At 36.6% G+C, this 22,117-nt stretch overlaps 1 protein-coding gene across 1 annotated transcript in view; it reads left to right on the top strand.

Annotated features, from left to right (window-relative positions):
- Window positions 1–22,117, top strand: part of FAF1 (Fas associated factor 1) — a 147,057-nt gene that overhangs the window by 84,255 nt on the left and 40,685 nt on the right. Inside the window, exons 9-12 of the mRNA XM_054286164.1 lie at window positions 12,471–12,566; window positions 13,182–13,308; window positions 14,174–14,237; window positions 15,183–15,264. Of these exons, the coding sequence (XP_054142139.1) occupies window positions 12,471–12,566; window positions 13,182–13,308; window positions 14,174–14,237; window positions 15,183–15,264 (369 nt within the window). The remainder of the gene's footprint in view (window positions 1–12,470; window positions 12,567–13,181; window positions 13,309–14,173; window positions 14,238–15,182; window positions 15,265–22,117) is intronic.

Genomic DNA, 22,117 nt, shown 5'->3' with positions numbered 1-22,117 from the left:
TCTTTTTTACTATTAAGAAAATTCTAGTGTTTTATAATGCATACATTTATGGAGTGGAGTAAAATTTTTTGTCCAAGGAATAGACTGACAGTTCAAATTTTGCATCTGTTTAATTTTTGATACCACATTATGTTGTGAGTTTCTGGTGTTTCAACCCATTACTTCTCATGAGGAATAACTTTTCTTAAAGTTTTACTCTCCTGTGCAATTTGCAAAGTGTTTGCATTGATTCCTTGTGCATTCTAAAGTGTGACTTATCAGTTTCAAGTGCTGCTCCCCTCCTAAGCTGTAAAAGGTAATTGTGTTGCTAAATACCTGTTGCATTTAATCTCGAGAATGTCCATTTAAATGAGTTTGCAAAGTGCATTATGATCTTTTACAATAAGGACTCAAAAAGTCAAATTCATTGCAAATAAAATTGCATTGGTTTCTGCCAAAAGTCCACTCCATTGCAGTGCAACATATTGTAATCAACCTGAGTTTTTAGGAAAAGCTGATAGCAAATTTTGAGGTTACTGTTAGCAATTAATTGGTTCAGTGCTAAGTTCTTCTGTCACTGTAATTTTAAAGCATAAGGAACAGCAGAGATGCTAGAGACATAATTATTTGTCATCTTTTACTGCTTTCTTCTTTTGCAAGCCATTGACAAATCTGCTTGATCTGCTGAGATGGTTTTAGCTGTTCTTGCTTTTAAACTCATAAACATGAAAGTTATTTTATTAAAAATGTCATGTTCATAGAACTTGCTAAAGGGAGTAGAGTTTAAAATTAGTAAACAAGGACTGACTGAGACTGATACTTTATATTTGCTGCTTCCAATTTCTGTCTTTCTATTGACAGAACCTCAAAATCAAAATGTGATAGAAATGACCACATGCACAGAGAAATATCTGCAGGGTAGATCAGGGCAGTGCAGATCCCTGAAGCACACTGTGGAGCTGGGAGAGTGAATTGTATCCACAGCACCACTCCACCTCTCCATCTACAAGCACACAAACTGCATTGGGGCTTTTGTGTCCCAGCACAGGCAGCAGCAGGAGCTACAGTTCTTCCTTGAGTTTACACCAAACCAGTGGTAATCCTCATGGACAGGGTTTTACAGGGTCTACTTTCTTTGAAGCACCCACCTACGGACAGGTGCTGGCCCTCACAAGCCCTGGACGTCATCAGGAGCTGAAGTAGCTTCCTGTCTCCTGCACCTGGGTGTTGTTTACTCTCTTTACTTCTCCTCTGCCCTTGATGCTGAGCTGGGCTTGTTTCCAAACCAATTACATGATTTGTCATGTAGTAATAGCACCTTCTGTGCATTGAGCTGTACACAGATTTCATAGGAGAGTGCTTTTTAGAGATCCACTCCCGAGATACCTCCTACTCAAGAAGCTGCTTTGAAAATATGTTAAAAATTGCCTTTGCTGACCAACTGCACCCAGCTGTGGTTTGATCCACAAATGATTTTGGTAAGAAGATTTAATTCTCTGGGAGATCCTTTTGTACCTTCATCAAGCCCTGGATTGTCACAGAAGTGTCTCTCAAAGAAGTTGTGTTTCATGGAGCAGCTCTGCAGCCCATTTTTGCTGGAACAGGCAGAGTTCCTCTTCAGACTACTCACAAGGGGCATGGCTTGGCATAAAGCCAGAGGTGCTGAGATTCTTGGAATATTCCATGGAGAAACATAGAGAATGCTTCAGATTGAGTTAACTGGAGTGGTCTTATTTAGGTGCTTTAACTCATTTTACAGATACCAAAATACTCATTTCAGTGCCAAGTTGTTATAGAAGGACTACATTTGCTTCATGCCCTGCTGAGAGATGCTGGCAGGAGCTGTTATCAAAGACTCCTTTTCCTCTTAGTCATTTAATAGTAGCAGCTTCTCTTTTATTCTGTGTTCTCTGAGAGCAGAATAGGAAGTGATAATCTCCTTGGAATACAGCAGACACCTGTTTGATAAGTGGTAATTGCATTATTCCTGGAGGATTATCACAGTGGTGCTTGTTTCTTTGTAATGAAGCTCCACTCTTACAAGCAGAGCAGAACTTCACTAGAAGATACACATTCCAGGTAAGAGAAACAGAAAATAGGAAACAATCAGCCTTTTTAGAAGCTCATTTTTAGAAGTCAGTAGCGCTGTGTTTTCAAGAGCTAACATTGCAAAAATCCAATTCCTCAGAAAATGATATCCATGAAGAAAAGGCAGCATAAAAATCCCATCAGTGTTTGAAGCATTTTTTTGGAAGCAGCTCTGCTAGCACAACTGCTTGAACTGTGCCAAGGAATTATATAGTGCTGGAAACAAATCCAGGCACTTCTCTGCCATCTAAAGCATTGTACAATGTTGTGAAGTAAATGGCATCCCACCATAGACCAGAAACGTGCCAAGTATTTGGCTGATACTCTTTGTGAATGCAAAGCAGTTCCCAAGGTGTGTCTGTGAATATCTGTGGGCAATATGTGATGTGGATGGATTGTTGTTAGTTTATACTGTTTATTATTTTATTTGTTCCCGAGCTTAAAAACCTGTTAGTGGTTTTGTGTTTCTTCTGAATAGTGAAAAATAAGTAGTCAGAGATCAGACTCAGTAAAAACAATTATTACATTGTCTATATTCTATGCCAATTACATAAAGAAAATACCAGAAATTTAACAGGCTCTGTTGGAACATAAAAGCAAGCAAATGGAACAGGACAATTTTGAGGAAAGGAAATACAGCAAGACAGGTTAAAACTCTAGAGTATTTTTCCATTTATGAATCTGAATCCATGTTAAGTGCAGCTGAATTTTTCATGTTAGAGTATCAAAAGTAAGAGGACACAGTACCACAAAACACTATAACCAAACTTCAAAGCATGTGGTCATCCACAGAGAACTGATGGATGAGTGGACACTGGCCCTTTCCCATGTTTTCAGGGCCTAGAGGGATTCTTGTCCTTTTTTTAATTGACCTTTTCTTTCTTTACCTTGATCCCTCTCTCGATGGATGCTTTGACTCCTGGTATGTGTTGTCACCCAAAGACAGTGTCTCTTTAGCTTAGGAAAGGTTGGGATTCCCAGTTTATCTGTGAATAACACTCTGTTAGTTGTAATTTATCTTGGTTTAGTTAGAGAATTGTTTTTTTCAGTTCCAGAACCCTTCAGGAATGTACAGTGAGTTATGACCTGTTCCCAGGCATGTGTGTTTTATAGATTAGTTCACACAGGTGTACTGATTAATAAACTCACTGGACCAATTTACATGCCTAAGTTTTAACCACTGAGTAATTAGCGACAGCATTGCTGAGGAACTGGAAATTTGGGAAATGTGTCATTATTTGCATATCAGTATAAAGCAATTACTAAATTAAAGAGTGCACGTTGTGACAAACATGAAGCTCCTTTACTGTTGCTTTGTCAGTGCACATTAACATCAACTTGATGTGAAAGCCTGGCTTTCTCTGCATGAACTAAAAATCCTAAGGCAGAAGTACACAATGAATCACCCAGAGTTTGGAGGCTAGCACGCTGAATTGCCTTGGGGTTCAGACTGAGGAAAGAAAAAACTCATGTAAAAGACCATTGAGAAAACGTATCAGTGGAAAGTAATTAACTCAAGATCCACAATTAGCCTCATGGTCTATACTTAACTGTGTTCCAGGTCTTTCAGCGTTTATTTAATTCTGTTACCCTGTGTTTCAAATAGCTGCAAATGGCTTGGCAGATTTTTCATCCTTTTTAATATTTACAGTTTTTGTCTAACAAGAAGAATGAGCTCTGTAAGTGATCATGGGTATTTATTTCAGTCTCTCAAGTATATTTCTTTTTTAGCAGAATCCGTTGTACGAGGAAATATTATTTTCTTTGTCTTTCCTTTAAATATATTTGTGGTTTGAAGCAACATAAAGTACTACAGTAGCTGTCCTTCTGCTTTAATTCCTAATTTGCCTAACTAGGCTCAGTCAAATGAGAAATAATCAAAACCAGGGATAATTTTCATTCAGCCAGCAAACGACAGGGGTAGATGCACAGTAACACGGCTGGTGATTAACAGGGCCCGTAGCAGAAATTGGCATGTGTGTTCAACCAGCACACCAGGGCTGGGTGTTCCCAGAGCACCAGGCTCCACTTTTTCTCAAGCTCACAAGAATCCCGTTGTGTTTTGTGGAGCTGCCTTTAGGGTGGTTGTTGCTGCAGTGCCAGCATCCCTCCCCTGGTGTCTGAGGGACACGAGTGGCCTCCTCACTGTGCCTTGGATCTCCTCCAGCCTCCCACGCCATCCTCCAGATGATTCCAGAGCTGTCTCACCATACTTCTGCCTTCAGCACATGTAAAGATGTGCCAGGATTGTGGCAAAATAAGACACATATGCAGCAGCCTTTTGGAATTTTGGCAGATTAACACAGCAATCTCTTAATCCTAATCTAAAGAATATATCAAATTTTAAAACATGAGTAATAGTTCAGGCACTTTTTTTCCTCTTCAGTTCAGAGCTCTTTAAACTTTTGGTGTTTTAACTTTATAGCATTCCTTTGTGATTTTAAGCTTCATTATAGTTCAGAGATCTACCATGGGAACACGACTGAAATCCTTGGAATGAATTTCCTCCAACCTGTGTTGACAGGTTTAAATTACGGACTCTGACACTGTTCTTGTGGCTGGATTAGAAACTTTTTTCCGAGTTAAACCTGCGATAAGTAATTGTCACAGCGCTCTGGCACAATGCTAATGTGAAGTGACGTGTCCAAACTGGCCTCAGTAACATGAAGAACCCCAACAGGTGTGAGGGGTGGATCTTCCCATGGGCCCTGCGGAACTTCTAACAGGGGAAAAATAGTAGAAAAAGTGAAATGAACCTTGACTAAAGCTGTCAGCAGTAATTATCTCAACAACACTTTGTGAGGAGTTAAAATAAGCATTACTGATTTATAACCTGAACACACTCCACGCTAGAGATGGTTTTTTTCATCCAGTTAGTGTTTAAAATGAAACGTTGAATACCTGTCAAGATTTTTTTTCTTTTTATTGGAGAGGCATAATGAAAATGAAGTTATTTTCCAGAGGAAGTTAATTTCAAGGGCTGTCAAATTTTTTAACTCTTCTGTTCATTTTCATATTTGTGCAATAGTTTAATAAAATAAACAAACCTCAAGCATACTTGACTGTTTTTCCCAGCTAATGCTATTTGATGTCAAAAGACAAAGTGGCTAATGTGGAATTACATCCACTTTTTATTGTTATTCAAGGAGGGTAAGGGCTTACGTGGCAGTAGATGAGCTTTGGGTGTTTGATTTCTTTTTTCTAATATTATGTACTGAACTTGGATAACAATGTCTAGTTGAGCAGTACAGACTGAAGAGAGCCCTTCAGCTCTGGCTAGTAAATCTTCCTGAGTCAATTAATTGCATAGTACAAAAAAGCCCTTGTTTCAGTCAACTAAAAGAATGTATTTAATAGAATTGGAATGTACCTTCATTTTATATTGGGGTACTTGCTCTTTGTTAGTGCAATAACACTTGTTTTATGTATACTATGTATTTTAGTATGGATAGAAGTAGTTTTACAGTCTGTTACTACTGGAAAAGTACTTGCTAACTTTTGAGAAAAAACAAGCCAAAGGATAAACTTTAATTCACAGAAAATCTTGAATCTCTTGGAGCTTTAAACATAACTTTTATACATGAGCATGCAGAAATTCTTAAATCATGTATCACTTTGCCTTTGTAAGATAATACATTGAAAAGAAGATAGGTTATTTATTGAATATATACAGTGATAGGTGATGGGTTTGGAAGTGTTGACCACCTGTTTGTACCCAAGGAATTCAGTGAGAGTTTGAGCATAATAGGCTGCCCATGCACTGTTAATGATGCTTGGTTAAACACCAGGTGCTGCAGCCATGGCAAGAACAAGCTCATGTGAAAACTCTCTCATGTCATAGAGTCATTTTGGAGACTTGGAGTATCCTCAGAAATGGCATGAATTGCTTGTGAGTCCACCACCTCCTTCTTGCATGGATGGGTTTCTCTGTTTGGATCTCCAGCCAGGAAAGTGTGGAGCCATCTGATAATCTCTGGAGAACTGCAGAAGATTGCCAGAGTTCCCATACTCTGATTTCCCCTGCTTCAATACTCACATGAAAGGGCTATGCAAAATACACTTAGAAACTACAATTTTATTCAACTGTTTCTTTAATGAAAAACTTCCTACTCTTGTATTTCAAGTGCAAAAACAAAACTTCACTCACTTGCTCTGCTTCTCACCCCTGCCTTGTACACTTCGATTTTTCCTATAATTGCTATATCCTGTCCACCATACAAATATTCCTTGCTTTTCCTAGCTTCCTCAATCTTGGAAAAGATAGGTTCCAAAAAGAAAATGGAAATGTGAGTGAGCCTCAGCTGTGGAGCGGCCTGACCAATCTAGTTCCAATGGTAAACAGCAAGAACAAAAACTTATTTTTAGGTGTTCCAAATAGATTGGTTTATCATTAGTTTTGTCTTATTACCTACTGTCAGTGCACTTAGGCAATGTAAGCATTTGGTCCCTAAAATACCTTGTATCCAAGTCCTTCTAGTACTACCATGTACATAGAATGTTTGATAGAAAAGCAAGAACAGAAATGTTCCTTCTAGAGTTTTTCTTTTTTCTCAAAGTTTTTGTTTCTTCTCAAACTTCTTATAATTGAATTCAAAATGCAACTTCTTTCCCTGTATCTTCAAGAAAATCCATCCATCCATCCATCTGATAAATTGGCATTTATCATACTCAGGAAATCAGTTTGTGCTATAATAAAAGGTCACATAACAGAATAGTAAATTTAATATGAAAATTGAAATGCTTGATAATGCTCCTTGCTCAGACCTCTATCCTTATCCCTTCACTTACCTGATGAGGAGGAAGAACCATCATGATAATTAATCCAATGAGGAAAAGGATCAAATTGTTGGAGTGAAATTTTCACAGAGGAGACACCCGCCAGTCATTGAGTATTTTGCTATGTGCACCTCTCTGAAGTTATTTATAATAATTGAGTGTTATGAAATGTACTTGGTCATGTTTATTTCTCTATTCTTAAGCCATGTATCAGTGCTTAAACTAGTAATGGAAAAGGTAAACAACTCACATTTTGGGCACAGTGAAAGGGCTGTCACATGAGTATTTGAACCAGGATTAGTAGGTAACACTGCATTTGTTTTTGATTGAGATTTTTGGTGTGATATATGTGTATTACAAACCCCTATGTGTGTAGTGCAGCCTGCTAAGCAACCTTTAGAAAGAGCCCTTTTTCTGGGAGATTTATGGGGGAGAGTCAAGTATCGGAAAACATGCTTTTTATTTTGTACACCAGAATCTTGTTTGCTTACTTTATCTCTGAGTATTAAAAGCAGAAAATGGATTTTTTTTCCTTTTCCTCAATAGAAAATCATGCTGTGAGAGTTCCCTGTTTAATTTCCTATTGAAGCAGATTGTATACAGCCAAACATGACTCTGTATTAGAAGTTTAGCTACTTGAATAATTTGACTGATTCATATCAGTGATGTTATACAGAAATTACATTTCTTTTTAGGATCTTTTTATATTAAAAATCCAGAAGGTTTGTCCACTGCAGGGTTTTGGTTTTGGCTTGTCATTGTCAGGTAATGCCTGTTGCTTCACTTGCTGTGTGTGTGCAAGTGAAATTTGGCATCATTTATAGAATCTTCTCCTTTGTGTATGGATCAAGTAGTCTCTGAATTTCTGTCTGATGCTTTGTGAGATTTACGGTTTGACCTTTGAATTTCTGAGAACAAATTATCAAGAATCTCTACTTTATGCCAAAAAAATGGGATTAGAAAATATTTTGTCATGGAAAAATACCTCTCCAGTGGTTGGAAAGAATTTGTCATTTGAGTAGTTTGAAAATAAAATTACCTTGTTACAATGACTGAAACAATTTCTCGTTTTCAGTGGTCTTTTAAACAGCCAAAAGCTGTTTTCTTTAAAATTGACAAGTACTGAGTATTATAGCTGAAGGCTCCATTTAATAACTTGCCCTGATTAACAGGTGTCTATATGTTCAGATAGATGCATTAATGTCCATTAAAGCAAATCAGAGTGTCCACACACTCAAAAACCTTCTATAAAGTGAAACAAAATTCATTGCTCTTGTAATAATCAAAAGCTTAACAAAGAGCACAAAATAAACCAATATTTCTGCCTTCCTTGAACATTATATTTGCTTGTTCTGAGTAGTTCTTGTTTACAAAAAGCTTTATCCCTTTGCAGAGATGGGATCCCTTGATGGCAAGTATCCTGTGAACAGCACAAGCTCTCAATAGTTGAGGATGAAGAAGAATGTCCTGTTCTGTACAGATTATTGCCTAAAGCTGGACACTTTGGGTGTCCCAGCTATATTCTGTAAGGCCTTAGAAAGCTCTTACAGCTTCCTTCACTTTCCTCGTTAGGTATGGTTGCCATTCAAATCTCTTTTGAGAAGCTGTTTTTCTCCATCAGTGTGTGGCTGAACATGAGGAAGGCCAATTTGTCATATCCAATTACTCCTTTCCTGATGCAGTCCACTGAGCTTATAATTTTTGTATCAGCAATTTTCAGAGGAGTGAGTTCTGCAGCTGGAGTTCTCTGCTGGTATTGTTCCTTCACGTTCCTTCTACTGTTTATCTTTCTCACACCTTCAGCATCCTGATTAAATATCTCTGGACTGGTGCAAGGGACTGAGTTTGTTCCTTCATTTGTAATTTCAGAAGTCTGCAAGAGTGGGAATTAAGTTGTGCCAACAAACTCTTTCTAGAAGATACAAGGTTTTGAGATTATGGCCTTGTAATTTTCTGTATTATTATTATTTTATTATTGAGCATGAGATGGCAGCACTCTGGAATTATATGCTCTCAATAATATCTTTCTCTCCTTCAGCTATATTTGTATCATGAAATATTTGGGGGAAAAAATAGTGGGTTTAGACTGTTCTGAATTCTATTTATAGAAGCTTCTACATAAAACTAATATAACATGAAGAATAATTTATTGTTTAAAGCATCTGGTCTCACTCCAGATTTGGCAAATATTTCTGGGTTAATCTGGAAGGTTGACAAAGAATCCTGCACGTTTGGATCAGAAAAAGTGTTGCTTAAATTTATCCCTCGATTGCTAATGCTGGCAATTGAAAAACAAATCATCTCACACTGGGCATTTACAAATAGTATTAGTGTCTTAGAGCTGGAAAGCACAAGTGAGCACCAGACTATTTCTTTCCTCTCTAAACTGTAAGGTTTTGTAGTGGTCTTTCTCTTAATAGTTAATATTTATTTCAGGTAACCTTTCATGCACTTTTAGTCCAGGTTGTACCCTTACCTTTTTGAATACCAGAGCTATTGAATCCATGTAGTATCTCTGCTTTTTCCTAAAAGGAGACTCTCCTGAAATGTTTGAAATCTTGAATTTTATTCGTCTTCTCCTCATAAGCTATAGGAAGCCAAATAGAAGATTACTTTAAATAAATACAAGCAATGTCTACACAGTGTTTGACGAAAGATGTGGCTCTGGAGTTACTTTTTGCAAGCAATTTTCCTTATTTCTGATTTTGTTTCACTTTCTACCTCATGTACCTTCCAGTTCTGAGACAGTTTGATTTGCACAAGCATAATTTCCCTGCCTAAAAAAAGAGTAATCTTTTTTTTCCTGCTTTTGTGTTATTTCTTTTATAACCTACACCTACCTTGTTGTTCATGCATGAGTCCTGCAAATGCATTTTCAGTGTCTTTTCTTGTGCATGTGGAAGCCATCCCATTCAAGCTCTGGTACCCAAATAGGGGTGACTTTCATGCAAAAAAAGAAAAATTCAGAAAAGTGACTGACTTTGGAGTTTTTTTCACATCCAGATGGGCTCATAAGCTGGAGAATATGGGTAATCAGGTAGTCTGGCTACAAACCAGCTTTTGGGGTTGGTTCAGTCATGGAGTTGGTATAAAGATTTTGTCCATTCCCATTGGAAAGTGGCTGAAACAATGATAATTTATTGCAATGATAATTTTCTGCATCTCTGTTTGGGAGGGGGCAGGTGCAGTATTCAGAAAGAAAAACCCCTCCTGGAACAGTGTGAGCTCTACAGTTCTTGCCACTGAGACATTTCAGTGGTGCTCCCATCAGTGCCTTGCATTCACAGTGCTTGGAAAGGGTTTGTTGGGCTGCCTGGGAGGTGATGATGAGGTTTTATGATTTCCAAAATAAAGCTTGAACTTTCGTGGTGCAAGAGTCTTTCTTTGCAAGAGAACTCTCTATCTGTGAATGAAGATAACTTTATTCTAGAAGAATGTTGGTGCCTGGTGTTTATTTTGGAATGAAGGCGGAACTGCTATTTCTTTTGCAAAAAAACCCAACTTTTCAGAAAGGGGGAAAAAAAAAGGCAAGGGGAAGGGTGATTTCTCACACCAATGTGCACAAACCCCCAACATTCCAGCAACTGTGTGGAGAGTGGGATGAAACAGGCTCTGATGTGGAACCCCTTCTGCTGTTAGCTGGTGTTTGAGAGACGCTTTGACACTATAATATAGGGTTGCAAATTGGAATTGCAACACCCTGCAATTGGGCCAAGTGATGAAGCAGCACAGTAACTGCCTGCTTGATCTTACCACTCTCTCTTTAATGTGCATGTAAAAGATACTGGGAGCCTTTCCAGGCATCTGTCAGGGGATTTGATGCTGTGAGAGAGGGAGCTGTGGTCTGTGTGTGGTTCATGTGGGTGTTTGTGTGTTTTACCAGCATTTCATATGGTGTGATAACTGCAGGGCAAAGTTTCAGGTTTTATAACAGTTGGGTTTTGTTTATTATTAAAAGCTTATAAAAATAATAATTGAAATGGTGGATTATGGCACAGAATGCAGTTCTTATGCTCTTGTCACAGGAGTTTCATAGGTAATTGGTCTAGAGCTGGGTGTCGTCTTTAATATTTCATTTACTCCAGAGAATTAAAACTCACTTCCTTTAAGGCGATTGCTGGGCTTTTTACACAGCTAAACTTGTGTTTAACCTTGCTGTGAGAATGTGACAGTAGGCTAGTTCAGACAGGTTAACATTCATTTGGTAACCAGCCTGCTTAATCAGCCTGCTTCAACCTGCAGCAAATTAAATCTCTGTGAGTTCTAGCAGGCAAGTGAGAAAGTCGCTCTGAATTATGTATAAAAAATAAATGGGGTATTTTCAGTGCACATGGCAGTAAATGAAATTTAAGGCTTATGATTTATTCTTGGATTTTTGTTGAGAATGATTGAAATGTATTTTACCTTAATGTTTTTACAGTCCAATTAGGAGAGTGCTATATTTCTGAAATGTATAATGTAAATATTTTGTTCTGTGCTCTGCAAAAATACCAATAAGTTTTGCAGGATCTAGGTGTTTTTCTGTCCTCTCTGTGTTTCATCTGAAGGAACCATTACAAAATATGTTTTAAACCTACAGCCAGGACTACCCTTCTCCACATCACTGAAAATTGCATAGCATTAAATACTTTGTCACTGCCAAAAACAATTGATTATCTTTATTTGGGAGTTACTTGCATTGTAAAATCACTCCAGATAGGTGCTTCTGAAATTGCTATTTGTGGTCATCAAGCTTGCTTCTCCTGGACTGCTGTGCTCTCCAGAAGAGGCAGGAGGCTGGGCAGAAGCTTGAAATGCAGAGATGGCACAGTTGGTTCTGGTCACAGAGTGGGCAGTTCTCATTTTTAGGCATTATAAAGAGTGTGTTTTTAAATGCAATATAGGACCAGATTTTCAAATATTATTGCTGTGTGTTTGCAAGCATCATAATAATTTTGTCTTTCAAATGACAGTAGAATTTTTCTAAAAATTGAGATTTAGGCATACAGCAAAGGGCAGAAGTGCTGTTTCTGTTGGCTACTGGCCATCCATCCTGTGGACTGTGCTGACTGCAGTGTCAGCAGTTTGGGTTGTGTGTCTTTGTTCATATGAGGAACATGGTGTGCACCCTTGACATTTAAAATCACCAAAAAGGAGAAGAAATATCTTTTTTAAGTTGCCAATGTGATTGTGTCTATTGCAATCTCTGCTGATAAACAGATCTTTCAAAACACAAATTTTTTTCAAGACAATTTAACCGGTTTTAATTATGTGTATCAGTACTTAGCATCTTTAACAATTGCTTCTTGATTAGCAAAAAATAAAAATCTATATTTGCATCATCAATGCATAGAACCGTAAAAGTTGCAATGTATAGTAACATTTCAAACTTCAGTACTGGTTCAGGAGAAAGGGAAACAACTCAAGGCCCTTTGGAGTTTGCAGTTCCATGGATAATTTGTGCATACACCTCAGTAAAACTCAATTGATGTTTCCTTAAATATTTTAATGTAAGGAATAATTTTATATTATTAATATATGTTTAAATAATGCAGTCTTTAGTTTGAACCTCTAAGCAACCTTAAATCCTCCCCCCAACCTTTAATTGATTCTGTGGCTTTAATGAAGAACCACTGCTTGCTTTGTAGATGACTTTAGCCGTGTCAGGACTGACTTTTCCTTGCCATCGACTCACAGTTGGAAGAAGATCGTCACCTGTACAAACAAGGGAGCAGTCAGAGGAGGTAAGGACATCATCTCTGTGCTCCCAGTCTGCTCTAGGAGCAGGCAGGGACACCTCAGGGTGCAGTGGTCACCATCCCTCCTGTTGTGCTGTGTCTTACAACAATCCATTAACAGTTCCTGCAATTGTGACAAAGTCAGGAACTGGGCAAAGGAGTCATTGAAGAAAAGGAGGGAAAAGAAAGCAAACAAATCCCAGCAAAGCATCTGACTGGGGGAGATGACCTTAGCTCCTTGCACTAAAATTTTGATTTTTCTCCTTTGTAATGGGTATTCCAAATGCCAATATAAGAGCCACCATTGTGTGGCTTTTCTCCCTTTTTCTTATGCAGCTTTCTTATGCCAGCTCTTGTACCATTAAATGGAAAAACAGCATTAACTTTGGATACAATTTGCTTAACTGTGTGTATGCAGAGATTCTTTAATAATGCATTTTGTCACATAATATTTCTGTCAACCAGACTTCTGTTAAAAATTACCTTTGGTAATGCTGTATAAAATAGTAAATACAACTGCAGTATATTATGTGTATTTGTCACTGTGTGTGTATTTTGTATTTCACTGAAAATGTCTGAAATAGAATCTTAAAGTGGAATTTGGGTTTTGTTTTTATACAGCAATGCACTGATGTTCATATGGTTAGTGATAGTGATGGAGATGACTTTGAAGATGCTACTGAGTTTGGAGTTGATGATGGAGAAATGTTTGGAGTAGCTTCATCTGCCTTGAGGAAATCGCCAATGAGTAAGAGTTACAATTGACTGGGGGTTGTACAGCAGAGGTGAAGGCAGAGAGGTGGGAGGGGGCTGCAGAATTAAAAACTGAAAAACATATTTTGGTTAGAATTGTTTGAATGTCATGTCTGATGGATGTACCAAAGGAAAATACTGCACACATAACTGGCAACTATAAAAGCACTTTTCTGTGGAGGGAAATTTTTAACCTTGCAACTGAAGAATAATAATTGAACTTAAAATTGATGAGTAACAAATAAAATCAGAGAAATTGTGATCTCTATCCAAATGCACCTGTACATAACTAGATTTCCACTTTCCTGTTTTGAAAATTCTATATTTTATTTTTGATTAATGTTTTACTCATTATGCTGATCAAGTTTCTCAATGATTATTTGCCCTTGAATGATGAAAAGGATTGAGCAGGAGCAGTCAGTTACCTCCTACATTGCAATTCCTGCATACTCTTTATTTACTTTAGGCTTGCATTAGTGTTACTTCATTAGAAGTTTTTTGACAGCAAATATATGTAATAATATGGAAAACTTTCTAACATTTCAGTAGGAAGGGTAGAGCCTTTCAAGTCTTAAAGTAAGTCCAGAGTGCTAATTCTGAGCAAGTGAAATATCACATTACACTGGACCTGAGGATTTTACTGTTTGGAAAACCTGAATAATTTCCAGAGACCCTTTGGAAATTTCTTGGCTTTCAAAAGGTTCATAGTCAATAGTCTTTCATGAAGTTTATATGGTTCCTTGGTAACGCTTCAGTGAGCTGGGAACATGAAATACCTGTGAAGTGCATGTGTTTGCATATTACAATCTGTTTCCATAGAGTTGCATTTCTTTTTTTTTTTTTTTCCTCAATTTTTTAAGTGCCAGAAAATGCTGAAAATGAAGGAGATGCCTTATTACAATTTACAGCAGAGTTTTCTTCAAGGTAAGCTTAGACTGTTAACTGTGCAATTCTTATTACAAACTCAGTTGAAGTTAGTAAATAATGAAAAGAAGAATAAACCAAGTCTACATGTTTTCTTGTGAGATTATAGCATATTTAGAAATCCTAATGTAATTTATTTAAATTCTAATTCTGCTGCTAGAACTAGTTCTGAAATGAAATTATTTCTCAGCCCAAGCTGGAGTGGTTGATTCTTGTCCTATTTATTTTGCCACTATGTCGTACCATTACTTAATTATGTAAAGGACCAGAAGGATGAGAAAGATTGGTTATATTTGATAATTTTATTATGATATGCAGGAACAGAAAAGTTGAAACTGAGTAGTATTGAAAAATAAATACACAGTTGCTGTAAGAGTTTTCACAATAGCAAAATGGTTGGGTAAATATTGACTGTTAAAAAACAGAGATATTCTGGATTTTTAAAAAACTTTATACTGCCAAATCATGCATTGTTAAACAGTTGCTTGTTTCATTTAATTGGTAGAAGCTGCAAAGTAATGGAAAGTTTATGTAGTTTCTGTTTTCACTCCAGTGATGAAATATTCCTTTATGTGCATGAGATGCATTAATGTGTAATGGAAGAATACCCTTCAATTAACCTTTAAGAATATAATAAAGAGAGAAAATAATTTGAAAATTTTGTAGAAATTTTACAGAAAATTGTGTAGAACTTAAGGTATCTACATGTGTAAGCAGAATGTTTTTATGATAAATTTGGTAAGGTAGTAGTTCATTACTTTGAGTTTTTCAAGGTCAGAAAACAAATGGGTCCTAAATATTTCCTTTCTGTCCTTTAGAAGTGTAATACTCATCTTTCTAAAGATTTAGCCAATGCATTATATTTACAGAGTATATGAAAAGGGAGAACTTTGAAATGACTTGATTTTGTCCTTTTTTATTAATTGGAAATTTTATCTCAAATAGATATGGTGACTGCCATCCTGTTTATTTTATTGGATCATTAGAGGCTGCTTTCCAAGAAGCCTTCTATGGGAAAGCAAGAGATGTAAGTGTGTATTAAAACTACTTTATTTAATATAGTGGGGGAATGGAAATCACCTTAAGGGTTTCATCTTGATTTTTGAAAAGCTCAGCTACATGTTGGAGTTGTTTTGCTTTTATTGTTCAAGAAGAGTTGCACTCATTCAGTTGACTGACTAAAAGACTTACCTTGGTGGTTGCTGAAATTGCAGTGAATAACTGATGCTTTCTAATCGTTCAGGCTGTATTTTTACTGAAGCTCTTTAGTTGTCAAAGCTATTCTTTTTCTTCTTCCCTCCTCCCTTTTCTTCCTGAAATAATGGTGTCCTAGCACCAGATAACCCTGCCTCTGAGTCTTGTGGTTGACAAGTTCACTGTTGCATGTTGGTAACTCCTTTGAAGAATGGCTAATGAAATTGTAAATTTAAATTGGAAGCTCTCTCAAATACAGTGTGCTTTTTTCCCCCCTTTGTACAGCCTTTATCTGCCAAGTAAGTTCCAGTACTAAGGTTTGGTTGTTTAGTTTCTCTGTACATCCAACCAGGCATCTCAAGTTTCTGTTATTCCATGCACAGTTTTAAAATCAGTATTTTAATAAAATTCGAATGGGGACAGTTTATTTAAGTTTTGGTGACTTGATTCATCAAGGAGAAACCCAAAACCCTGCATAATTAAGCACAGATAAAGCTGAAACACAAACAAGAAAATCATGCTGTTTAAATTTACTTTTTGTTTTCTTGATAGATGTTTAATTTTAAAATGAAGAAAGTAGTTATTCATATTGAAAGGACTTTCTGTATTATGTTAGGGGCTGTTCTGATAAATGTGAGAATTATAAATCTACACTATATAGCTGAAGTTGACACATACTTAACACTCTTAAGTTGAGTGAATATTTTCATGTCTTTGCACAGAGAAAAAAATCCTGCGAATTGAACAAGGAAAGGGTGTGAGTTGGGAAGTTCATTTAGTGTCATGTCATCAGAAATGGTTGACAGTGTATCAGTGTAATAGTGGACAGAACTCATAAAGAACTTTCATAAACAGTTTTCTACCTATAAGTCTCATATTTATGCAGTGCAGTTAGTTTTATTGCTTAAAATACTTCTTGTGCTACTTACATACCACTTTTGAAATTCATGTTGCCTTACATTTTTAATATTTCATGATTTATTCAGACCAGATCATCATCGCAATAAAACCATTGTGTATATTGTGTATAAAACATTGTGTGTGTGTGTATACATATATATATATATTTAGGAGAGTATTAATTTTTGTTTGTGTTGTTTGGATTGTTGGGGTTTTTTCTAAATAGTGCCTTGTTTTGAAAGCTCTCCCTCCCACCTTTGGAATGGCATCATTTTTATTGTAACATTCTGATTTTAAGCAAAAATATGAGAATGTGGAAATACCATTTATTTTCACTGCTTTTCCCTGTCACAAAGTAATTTTTTCTGTAATTCAGAATTGAAGAAAGGAACACATTATTTCATATTTTTATAATTTAATTTCCTAAAATAATTTTAAAAATATGTATCAGTATAAAAAAAAAAAGCTTTGGAGAAATTGCAACCTGTGTGTCTTGTCTTCTAATTTATACTATGGAGGGCACTTAATTTTACCAGGGCAACAGATGAGCTGCAGGCACCAGCATTCTTCACTTGAAGTGAGAAATTGAGTTCCAAGAGTAAATAAAAACAAGATTGAAGGTTTAAATCCTCTACTAGGCTTTTTGAACTTATATACTCATTAAATGTTTATTGGAGTGGTGGGATTACGAAGGATTTGGGCAGCTTCATCAACTGGTATATACTTAATCACTAAGTAAAACACTACATTTGATAGAGTGTTTCTCACGATGCCACACTCAATCCATCTTAATGAAAACCGCTTCAAACTGATTTAATTTGAGAGCACTTGGCAGCTTGAGTGCTCAGAGATCTTGGCCTTTTCTTGACAAATTCTCAACTCTGTCCAGAGCAGAAGGTGCACTCTGCAGTTCATGTCTAGTGAGACAGCCATCAGCTGTGTTTTAAATCTGTATTGGGTATACTTTTTACATTAAAAAAAAAAAAGCCCAATGTGTATAAACATGAAGTTTTTTTCCAGGAATATTTTAATTTGGGTTATTTAAAGAAAATTAACTTATGTCAGAACGTGTGTTTTGAAGGAAGAATATGAGTTTAATTTTTTTAATGAAAATAGATGCTTCCTGTTAAATCTGTCTTAATTCATAGTTATTTAACAAAATGTTGCTTGAAAAAGAAATACCTTTAAAAAAAGTTGAGGTGTTTATCTGCTGTGTTTGATTTGTTAGCCAGTGAAAATTAATATACATGATGGGTGTCTTTTAACCTTTGGAGCAACTGCTGCCACAACAATTCCAATTTTTGATAGGAGAGGTGGAATGAGGTCAAATGTGGCTCTGCTTTAAAACCTGTATCACCCTTTGCCACAAAAATACAATACCCAAGATATAGAGCCAGTGTCCTTGGCCATGAAATTCCCAGCTGTGTCCAGCAGCCTGATAGTTAAGGGTGTTGTGTTTTCATTTCTTATTCTTATTAATTTCTCATATTCTTATTCTTATTATTCTCATTTCTTATTTTCATTTCTTATTGACAAGAAAATATTTTCAGTATTTCCTTTAATGGGGTCAGGAAGAGAAAGAGGGACAGAGGTTTGTTAAATCAACAATTAAGCTGATTTTTGTGAAAGTCTTCCTCTGTCTATTGGAAAGAAGAGTTCCTCTGTCGCTAAATTTTTGAAGAATGGGCTTACTCTTGCTACAGAGCTACACTGCCATAGGAGTTGCTACACCTGATGCCATGGAAAAAAATCCTGTAATAGACATTTTTAACAAGGTGTTTGGGGGAGGTGTATTTGTGTCTGAAAGCAGTTTGTGGGTGTCTTCTGTTCTGAGACATCAGAGCGTCAATCCTAACTTATGGTGGTATTGTTATTAATACTGGATTTTAATTGCTATATTGAAGCTTACTGAGTTATAAACGTGAGTAAGACTGAAGTATTTTCTTTTATTAGAGCTTGTTTGTCTTTTCATCTTTATAGGTGGTTGCTACTCTTTTATTGAGAGAAAGAATAAAGACATTGCCTTTGCCTTTTCAGGAGCTCTTATCTTTATATACCTCTGTCAGCTCACCTCCTGCTCCTCTCTCAACCTTTCTGTCCACTGACTTTTAATAAATATGTGAAACATCTCTCTTAGCACAGATTGGTATTGTCACCTCAATATATATTCCTGCATTCTGAAAATGAACCGTGTTTTTCTTCTCCTTGAATTCTGTCTTTTAGGTTCAATTTAGAGGCAGCACCATCCCTCTCACATATGGGTTCTTTATTTCCTGAATATCTAGAGCAAAGTATGCTCCTTCCATCATTTGGTGTGTTCAAATAAAAGCTATTTTTTTCCCCTCTTCCTTGGTGGTAGCAGAATATTCCTTCATACTGAGATTTCTGTAGCATCATTTTTATCTGTATGACTCAGAAAAATGTCCCTTATTATTTCAGCTAAATAAGTTTATACTGAAATTATTACTGATTACAGTTGGAGGAATTACCACTTTACAGATTCTGATTAAACATAAATAACCTGGCCACTAATGTACATGGTCTGATTGAAACTGGAGGACAGGTATAGAAGTATAATTCTAGCTTTTCAGGAAGAGTGAAGCAGCTGCAGTATGGTAAATATCAGAACATAAACTCCAGTTTAGTCCCATGTTAGTCACCATTTTCTTTCCAGCCTTTTCTGATGTGTGTTAGCATTCTGTCCTTTAATTTGTAAATTATTTCTGAATTTGTGGGTAACCATGTTTAGAAATTGCTACTTCAACACCAGTTTAGTAGCTTCACTGTTTGTCTACCCATCTTTCATTTTCCATACCTAAAAGTAGCTAAATCTTTTATATCTGGAGGGTTGCTCCTGGGTATGGGTCTCTCTGTATCTGATACTAAAAAATTGAAGTTTTTTGAACTTCTCTGCCTCACTCTACATTTTAGCTTTTTTCAAAGCTTGTGATGATAGATCTTACCTGAGTTTGGTGTTAATTACTGGACACTATTTGCATTATGTAAGATACCATTACAGGTGCAATTGATTGAAATGGAGACACAGCAGTATAATAGGATCAAATAGTTGGGAGATGAAAGTAGACTAAAGCAGGCTCTAACACACCTTTACCTGGGAGTGGGTAGCTGTTTGAACACCCTACCATGGCTCCTGGGGGTTCTTCATCACTGATGAAATTTTGAGATAGATGTTTTACTGAAAGGTAAAATTAGAGGAAGATTAAACTAGGAGCTAGTTTTATGTCTTATGCCTTATTTAATACAAAGTATGGGATCAGAAGTTTACAGGGATCACCTCACTCCTGCTTTAGGAACCTGTGTGGTAAAATTTTTTTCAGGTGTCTTCTACAAGGCTAGGTAAAGTAGCTGTATCCATGGCTGATCCCATGAGCTCCAAGATCACCTTGGACAGGTGGATCAGATTGTGCACTTCAAAGATTTAAAAAAATGTGAATACATCTCATTGTTTATTTGAATTAATTCTCACTGCATAAAACCTGGAGGAAAAAATTAATATTTTGACTTGTTAGCCTGCCAGTTTGACAGAACAATTATGCCTCTAGCAGCTGTTACATCATGAACTTTTCTGTCTCAGTCATTACTTGAAGTTGTAAACCTGAGATTCAGAAATAACCATTCAGGTTTGTGGTCTTGCTGACCCTTATGATTGCATTCCTATTCTCATTCAAGTTCATATTCTTTTGAGTTATCTGAGTTATTCACAGTACTAGGAACTGGCTGAGAAGCTTAGAAATCCCATTACCCACTGATGCCAATTTAGTCACCTCAAGATCTATGGGTTTTTTGCCTCAGTGACAACTTTTCTTCTAATTCTGTACAAAGTGTGTTAGCTTCTCTTTAATGCGTGGTCTTCAGCATGCACATACTCTGAAAAATGCATCCCTTGGTGGCTTAAGTTCCTCAAGTCCTAAGGCCTTTGGAAGTCCTTCAGGTATTCAGTGCTTAAAACCTTTCTGGTATCCTATACCTTCGTAGGGACTAGTAAAAGTTTTTCCCGGTTTTTTTTTTCCCTTGTTTAAAACTTCATGCTAATTATATAACCTCCATGTCATATTTTTGAAAAACCCAACATAGAACAGTCTAGTGCTCCATTAGTAGACTTCTTTTGTGTAATTTGAGACTGTTCAACAGTTTTGTAAGGCTGTTTTAATTGTTCAAAATTGACTTTAAAATACCCAGTATTAGTCATAATAGAATCCTAGAATTTACTCTGACTTTTCAAAGGCTTGAAATAAACACAACCAAAACTTGCTTATAAATATGTGCTACCATGGGTTAGTAAAATAAACAAACATGAAAACAAACCCACACAACAGCAGCAACAACAACAAACTTCAAGCTGTGACCCTTTTGCAATCATGCATTTTTCCACGGAAAAAATGTCCCCAGCTTTCACAAATATTTTTCAAAATAATGTTTTAGCCCTTCAATTCCTCCTGCTATCTCTTTGCATTTATGATAGCAGTATGCCTGTGCCCACCCTTAACATTTTGGATGTGGTATGAGATACAAGTACAGTCTTTTATATGTGATGGAGTTTAGTCTTTGCATGGTGAGATTTGTTGATGCAACAAAAATTACATTCCCTTGGGAAGTAACTCAGTGTAAACCTCCATTGTGTTCGTGCCTGTTCTGTTTACTGAAATTTGTCCCTAAATCTTTAAGCCTAAAACTGTACATATTTTGAAACATTCTGTTGTACGGAATCTCATATTTAACAGTTTCATGGGGTTGTTTCTTTGGAAGTAAAAGTGTTTCTCAAGAGCCTTTTTTTCTGTCCGCTCCCAGTGAAAAGAGGAGAGCAAAGCCATCCGCTTACCACAAAGCAGTGCCACCACAAAGGAAAGATTAAGGGTTTAGAGAGAGGTCAATGTGGGTTTTTCTCTAACTAAACACTTTCCTAAAGTTTCCTTGTGGAAAAAATAATGAAGTCATCTCAGAGTTTTTAAAGAATTTTTATTTCTTTTTCACCGTCTGCATTCGCTTGTCTTCTCAGCATGGATGTTTAATCTTTCTAGGCTTTGTGAATTGGTCCAAATGAATAAGTGGTGAGCTGTCTCTCTAGGAGCTAGAGGCTTATTCTAAGGCCCTAATCACTGAGTAAACACATCTTTGCCCTCCCTCTCTTACAACTGCTATATAATAGTCGAGATTCTAGCACAGTAACCTGGATATTGCAGGGATCGACGCTTTGAAATGCAGAACGGCTGATCCTCAAAAACAGACAGTGCCTGATCTTCCCCTGCCTCTTTCTTCTTTTTAAATTAAATATCACCACAGAAATGCTGTTTTATTGCATGATATTGTGCATCAGTGCCCTGGATTTTCAAGTTTAGTTTCAGTCAACATTGTTGGCTGCACTTATATGGATCTCTGCATGTTGGGCTTATTAATGGCCCTTCCTGGCACATGTGTACGTGGTTCTGAAGAACATTTAAATTAAATTAGACAAACAGTAATGCAAATTACTAATCCCTTTCCCAAAGTCGAATGTTCAAATGTTCCTTTTATAAACAGTCATTAAATTTTATCCAAAGCCAGTATATGAGGCGAGAACCCTACAGGGGCTTTCTGCAAAGACAGCTTATCTGGAAATTGCATCCCATGTCTTGCTATATCAATACACATCAATATCTAGGGTTCACTGTTACTTTTGATGAAGAGATTTGAAATTACTTTAAATAAAAGTCTGAAAATAGCACCGTATCTTCTCAGCAAATATGTTCAAGTATTATTATAAAATAAAGTAATTTATATGGGTATGG

The sequence above is a fragment of the Melozone crissalis genome, unplaced genomic scaffold (genome assembly GCF_028551555.1).
Source record: "Melozone crissalis strain CALT ecotype California unplaced genomic scaffold, PUWL_Pcris_2 ptg000045l_1, whole genome shotgun sequence".
In the NCBI taxonomy this organism is placed as follows: domain Eukaryota; kingdom Metazoa; phylum Chordata; class Aves; order Passeriformes; family Passerellidae; genus Melozone; species Melozone crissalis.
Note: the sequence above shows the minus strand (reverse complement) of the source record. Positions and strands in the feature narration are given on the sequence as shown.